The 6975-nt window shown below is 29.5% G+C and overlaps 1 protein-coding gene across 1 annotated transcript; it reads left to right on the top strand.

The window, feature by feature from the left end:
* Window positions 1-200: 200 nt before the first annotated feature.
* On the top strand, window positions 201-6975 carry LOC126735267 (larval cuticle protein 1-like). Its single transcript, XM_050439216.1, has 2 exons — window positions 201-476; window positions 6627-6975. The coding sequence occupies exons 1-2, from the start codon at window positions 297-299 to the stop codon at window positions 6849-6851; spliced, it is 405 nt and encodes a 134-aa protein (XP_050295173.1). The 5' UTR covers window positions 201-296; the 3' UTR covers window positions 6852-6975.

Raw genomic sequence — 6975 nt, forward strand, 5'->3', positions numbered from 1 at the left:
AAATGGTGCCATTAGACATTGTCCGTAACGTAACATTATCGACAAATATAATTAACTCATCATTACAAATACGCATCATAAAAAATTATTGGACATCCATCAACAAAGACGATGTTATCCTTGAAAATAAGAAATTTGTTGATTTAAGTCGTATATTTACATAAGTGTGCATTTGAGTGTGTGTCAGGGGGGTAGGATCGAACTTGGGTCGATCCTATATATACTGTTGGCAAAATATTTTTTAAAAACAACAGTAGTATAGTATTTCATTTATTATTATTTAATATCACTTAAAAATGTTGAAGTTATCGTTGGTTGTTTTAATGGTAGTTTGCGGTGCCATTTCTGCTCCTGCAGCAGAGGAACCGGTACAAATTGTTAATCAAGAAAATGATATTCAGCCGGATGGTAGTTTTAAATGGTCTTTTGAGACTGCCGATGGGGTTAAGCAGGAGCAAAGTGGTCAGCCTAAACAAGTAAGGATTAAATTTTATACTAAAAATTATTAAACTATTTCACATGTTTAAGCAGTTCTGTCAAAAACTGATCTTAAATCTTTGAATTACACTTTTCATATACACACGAAGAAAATGAATTGAATTATGGTGTTGGTAGTTTATTTAATATTAAACTAGAACAATTAAATTCCTATGATTACTTTATAAAATTATAATTAATTACTTTTTCCGTTTCTATTTATTCTTCTATGGTTTTCCCAATAACGCAAATATATGCCAGGAATATTACAGGCATCTCAGTGCTATTCTGTGAAGTTCTAAGATAGCTGTGATTCTCTAATATTTCATTTAATTAGTAATTTTTTGATTTTCTTTGATGAATTAAATATATATATTTATTATATCTTAATATATGTAGATTAAAATAAAATTTGTGATTTTATAAGAATTACTTTAATTTTTTTTTATTTTAATATGTTTTGTAGGTAATCTTTCTCTAACTATTTTGAAACAAAAAAGTAAAACTTTTTTAACTGAGTTTGCTTATGTAGTTTTTTTGCTTTAAATTTAAATCATTATAAAAATTCAAATGGAAAAATCCCTATATTTATAATTAATATTGGAATTCTCCAAAATTTTACACTTTTAATACATTGTTTTTAATTTTATTGACAGTTTCTTCCATTCAAATATTTAAATTTTGATTAAAAATTGAAATTGTATTAATTTGATTCTATAAATAATGTCAATATTTTGTTTTACAAACCTCTCTAATCAAAGTTTTCAAATATAATTGGTTAAATAATAAATTTAAAAAAAATTGAATCAATTTTTTTAATTCAGTAATAATCATATAATAGGGAAAAAAAAATTTAAATTAAAAAATAAGGAGGAATGAATAAAATTTTAAGAAAAAACTGAATTGCAATAATTATACGAAAACGTTAATAAAACAAAAAAAGCACTATTTTCCTAATATCTGTATAAAGCAGGCTAAAAAAATGATAACATGCAGAACCATATTTTGAACAATTTAAAATTTTTTGAACAATTTAAAATTATTTTAAATTATTGTGTTAAATTTTATTTTTATTTTCATTTAATTTTATTAGGTTTTTAAAAATCTCCTTAATTATAGAATTAAAAAAAAATATATTTATCTTTACATACACTTTTTTTTTGTTTAGCCCAAATAAAGTCTAAATTCAGAATTTGTATTTTATTTAATTACATAGAATTAAAAAAAATCCAAATTCTCCAATTTGCTTTTAAATCTTTAAGAAAAATAAAAATTCAAACAAAATTTTATAAAATGTAAAATTAAATTACAAACTTTAAAATTTCCAAAATAAGAAATTATTTTATAAAAAAAACAGTTTTTGAATCAATTTTTTTAGGGTACTTCAAATTTTAAAGCGGTATAAAGTATAACGAGGGGTAAAATATTGATTTCTCCTTCAAAAAAATCAAAAAATTAACTATTTACCATATTAAAAAAAATACTTAAAGATGGTCACCTAAAGAAGAAACGTCAGATTTTTATTTTATAATTTTTAAGAAGTAGCACCAACCTTAATATGAATTTTATTCAATAAAAACGACACTCCTATTGCTTACTAATTTTAGACCACACTGTAGGTATTTTCAATAAGAGTGATTAATTATCAACAATTTTATTTATTAGGCTTCTGCAGAAGACCATCAGGAGTTCAGTTTTAAGCAAATTCATAAAAGAACTGCTAGGATGGCGATATTTCCATTTAATAGGCTTGATAAGTAAGATTATACCTCTAAACCTATTAATCCAACATTTATTCATATTATTATAAGTAATTAACTAGTTAACTAACCATTATAAAATTGTTTATAACAATATTTAGTTAGGTTCTAACAAGCAAAAATTATAACAGTCGATTAAATTAAAAATTAACTGTTTATAGCCCAGCCTTTTTTTCTTTAATATTTAAATTTTTATATTTTTTATTATATCTAAATTTTTTTTATATCCCAATTTTGGTTTCCTTTTCTTTCCGTGCCGTCTTTAATGAAGGTTGACGATCACATCGGCAAATGCGTGTCTATCTTGTACGGTTCTAAGGACTTGCTTGAAGTTCACCCCTTTTTCCTTCCAATTTTCTCTCAATTATCAGTTAAGGGAACGCGTACTTTTCATGCCTAAGTAAGTGGCCTAAGAATACTATTTCCTTACTTTTATGATATGTAGTAGGTCTCGCTTACTCTCTGTACTACTTTCTGGTTCGTAATTCTCTCCATCCAAGCAATCCTCAGCATTTATCTGTAGCACCAGAGTTCAAACGCCTCCAGCCTATTCATTATACCCGCTTTCAACCTCCATGAATTAATATAATTGTGTCTATTTAACATAATTGTGTCTATTTCAATCTAGGACTTCAAGTTGCAATGCAATGGAGATATTCTGATTTTTGCAAATCACCACTGTTTTCGTTCTTAATGTTGATCTTCATTCCATAGTGTGAGTATGCTCTTTGAACGCTATCAATAATATTCTGAAGTCCAACGTCCGAGTCGGTCATTAGTACCGTATCATTAGCATACCTTATGCGGTTGACAGTTTTGTTTCCCATTTACTTTGATTCCATCTGAAATATGCTTTAGTGCGGATTTGACCAGCACCTCCAAGAAAACGGTAAACAGGAATGGTGACAATACGCATCCCTGTGGCACTCCTTTACAAATTTCTATTTCCGCAGATGTAGTATTCCTTGTTTTTATTTTTTTCTATTTAATCGCAATAAAGATTCCTTATTAACTGGATATCCTTTCCATCGATTTCCACAAGGGAACTAACGAGGCCTGTACGTGAAACTCTGTCAAATGCTTTTTCGAAGTCAACAAACCCTATACATAGGCTCTTTTGCTGGTCCATGCATTTTTGAGCCAGAATTTGTAGGCTAAACACTGCTTCACGAGTGCCCATGCCTCTCCTGAATCCAAACTGTTTGAGAAGGATCTTTAGGGTATTGCTCATCAGACTAATCATTGCATTGATGGGGGTTCAGCTCTTTGGGAATGGGAATGAATGTAGATTAATTTTAACAGAATTATATATTTGATTTAGTAGCTTTAGGAAGAGATCCAAGTTTTTTTCATCAATTAACTTAATATACAAACAAGTTTTTTTCATCAATTAACTTCTGGATAAATATTGTCTAGTCCGGGGTTCTTATTGCTTTTTAGTTGGTTAATAGCGCATTCAAGTTCACATTTAGTTATGTTAGGACCTTCGATATTATTGCTAGTAGATGGCACTTCTCGTAAGTTGGCAAATAAATCTCGGATGCAATTTTTCCGTATGCCTATTTCCTTTTGCTTGTTGTTGGTTATTATCAAACAGTCTGTAAGTTGCTTGTCATTTATTCGCTGCGGATATTTCCTTTTTAGGCGATGGGTTTTTGTTTTTGCATTTCCGGCGCTTGTCAATTAGCTCCAGAATTTTTCTCATCGTCCTTGTCATTCATTGTTTCCTTTTCTTAAATAAATTAATTAATAAATCCTTTTCTTTAATATACTTGATATTTTAGTCCAGGTCGCGCCGGTGTCGTCTGATTTCAGTTGGTTTCGATTTACTTGCTTTTTATTCTTAAGTTTGATCTGCAATTTAAGTTTTTCCTTGCCTCTTGTTTTATTTGCTGCACGTTAATTTGGGGTGTTGGGTTTCTTTCTTTTTTCGTTTAAGTGTCATAGAGGAATCAAATATGACAGGATTATGATCAGATCCCATGTCTGCCCCGGGATATGCTTTTGCATTTTTGACTGGGCTGCCTAATCTATGACTTACTATGATATAAGGTTTGTTCTTACAGCAGTAAGAAACAAGTTTTCGACAAATAAACATGCGCAATAGAGTAAAATGTGTTTGCACAGAAACTTCTGATAGGCTTCAAATCAAAAGTTTGATGTTCTTACACAAATTTCTGATTGTCATCTGATAGTCAGACTTGTTTTCCGATTTATTTCAAGCAAAGTGTCAGAGAATTCGTGTAGCCAATTAACGCCGATCTTCGTAATATGAACATAACCTCTGAATTGTTGTTTGTATTTTGTCATTTTGTATAGGCCCTGATATTCGTTTTGAAAAATTGTATTTTAAATTGTTGGATTAGTCTAAAAATATACATTAAGGAAATGAGTGATTTTGAATCGTCGGAAGAATCTGATCAGAATTTTGTTGATTCCGACACAGACTTTTAAAGAAGATTTACTTGAAGAATGGATAAGGCCCAAAAATCAAAACTATTTTGATGAAACTGTGTCCCAATTTAATAGAATAGAATTTCTCGATCATTTTAGAGTAAGCCCTGAAGTAGCAAATAATCACACAATCTTAAACTCTATTACAGCTATTTTAAGGTTGTAGTGTAATTTTTGTTTGTTTATGTTTTATTTATTTTCCCATTTCCCACTGGCATAAAAAAGTGAGGTTATTTTTCTTCTCCACTCAACCCGTATTTGATGTTCGCACAGACGGTTTCAAATCGATCAGAAGTTGTAATATTTTACGCATGCACATCAAGAATGGTTTGGAACAGTTTCAAACTTGTAAGAAATTTGCAGTGAGAACAAACCTATAGTCAATTCAGTTTCGCACTTTATTGTCATTATTGTGTTGAGAACATATTCACTTATAGAGCCTTCGCAGGTATTGCTTAAACCAAGTATTTAGGATTGCAAACCTGTTTTCCTGACATAACTTTATTAGCCTCTATCGATTCTTTGTCCCAATCCAACGCTCCCAACCAGCTCTGATGTGTTTTCCTCTCCGACCTTCACATTTAGCTGGTTCATAACAAAGGTAACTTCTTCTTTCCTTATACAATTTAGTAATTCTTTGAACCTCTAGCTCATCCAGTAATTTATAGCGGGTCTACATCTATACCTCTATTACCTAAATCAAATTAATATATACAGGCTTTCCAGAGAGTTGTATGATCAGATAATAGTACGAAACCGACAACTGGCGTCTCTATATTGGAATTTACTAAGATACCCACTTCATGTCGATGGCTGGGATTCTCAAATAATAAAAGGGTAACTTCTTCTTTCCTTATACAATTTAGTAATTCTTTGAACCTCTAGCTCATCCAGTAATTTATAGCGGGTCTACATCTATACCTCTATTACCTAAATCAAATTAATATATACAGGCTTTCCAGAGAGTTGTATGATCAGATAATAGTACGAAACCGACAACTGGCGTCTCTATATTGGAATTTACTAAGATACCCACTTCATGTCGATGGCTGGGATTCTCAAATAATAAAAGGGTTTGCCTGAGGTTGTGATCCATCCAAGTCTTCTTCTTTCAGGGTTTCATTTTGTATTTTACTTATTATTATTTATAAATCTCTCATTTTTCATAAGATTTCTCAACTAGACAAATCAACTAGATCCATACGAAAATTACTAAAATAAAATAGAAAACAAAATCTATTAAATGAAGAAAAAAATAAATTTAAGAAAAACAAGGAAACTATTGGAAAAAAACGACTCATTTTGAGAAGAAAATTATAATTTTCATCTAAAGGGCGCTATATTTAAAGGTATCTAAAATAATTTAAACGAAAAGTTAAAAAATAAATAAAAAATAGTGAAGTTTTAACAAGTTATATATTTGAGAATTTGTTCAGATAAAATACATAAAGAAAGCAATATTAAAAATCAAGAGAAATAAAAAATATAAATGAAATATGAGGTAATTGGTAAAAAAACAAAAAAAGTTCAAAATTCTTATTAAATTAAGCTGAGAAAGATAAAGTGTCCAATAATATAATTACCAACCATATAATTACTTTTAAAAAATTTAAAAAATAAGCGATGATGAAAATAAGAAAAGAAAAATATGGGGAAGGACAAAGTTACTTCATTTTAGGAAAAATTAGGAGTTATTGAAAACATAATAATAAATCAAACGTTAATAAGTAAAGAATTAAACATCATTTAATTTCGATAAGTTTAAAAATTACACAAAATTTATTAGTTTCTGTCCATAGAATGAGACAACAAATCGTGTTCTTAATTTAACAAACAAATCTTACATATTTTTCTATGTAGTTAACCATATTCAAATGATTTAGTCAAGAATATTTAATGTAATATGTTCCCTAATTACTTTATTATTTATTTCAGATCGAGAGCGAAACTGCGATCGTCATCCAGGGGTCAGCTTCCTGGACGGATAAGGAGGGTACCCCCCACCAACTGACTTACGTTGCTGACGAAAACGGTTATCAGCCACAAAGTCCCGATATACCTCAAGCTCCTGAAATTCCCGCTGCCATTGCTAAAGCATTAGAATATAACGCTGCTCATCCTGAACAAGATGAAGAAAAAGCATCTGCAAAGACAAATTAAAATTCTCTAAATTATAATATTATTGCTCCTATATTTTTATATTATTTACCTATTTGTATACATGTGATATGGAACTAACAATAAAATTACAGGTTTATGTAAATAAATTATCTGTTTTTCTATC

This window comes from Anthonomus grandis, chromosome 4 (genome assembly GCF_022605725.1).
Source record: "Anthonomus grandis grandis chromosome 4, icAntGran1.3, whole genome shotgun sequence".
NCBI lineage: Eukaryota > Metazoa > Arthropoda > Insecta > Coleoptera > Curculionidae > Anthonomus > Anthonomus grandis.

Coding starts and splice junctions, on each gene's coding strand:
- LOC126735267 (XM_050439216.1), top strand. CDS start 297: ATGTTGAAGTTATCGTTGGTTGTTTTAATGGTAGTTTGCGGTGCCATT. Junction 477..6,626: donor AAAGTGGTCAGCCTAAACAA/GTAAGGATTAAA, acceptor TATTTATTTCAG/ATCGAGAGCGAAACTGCGAT.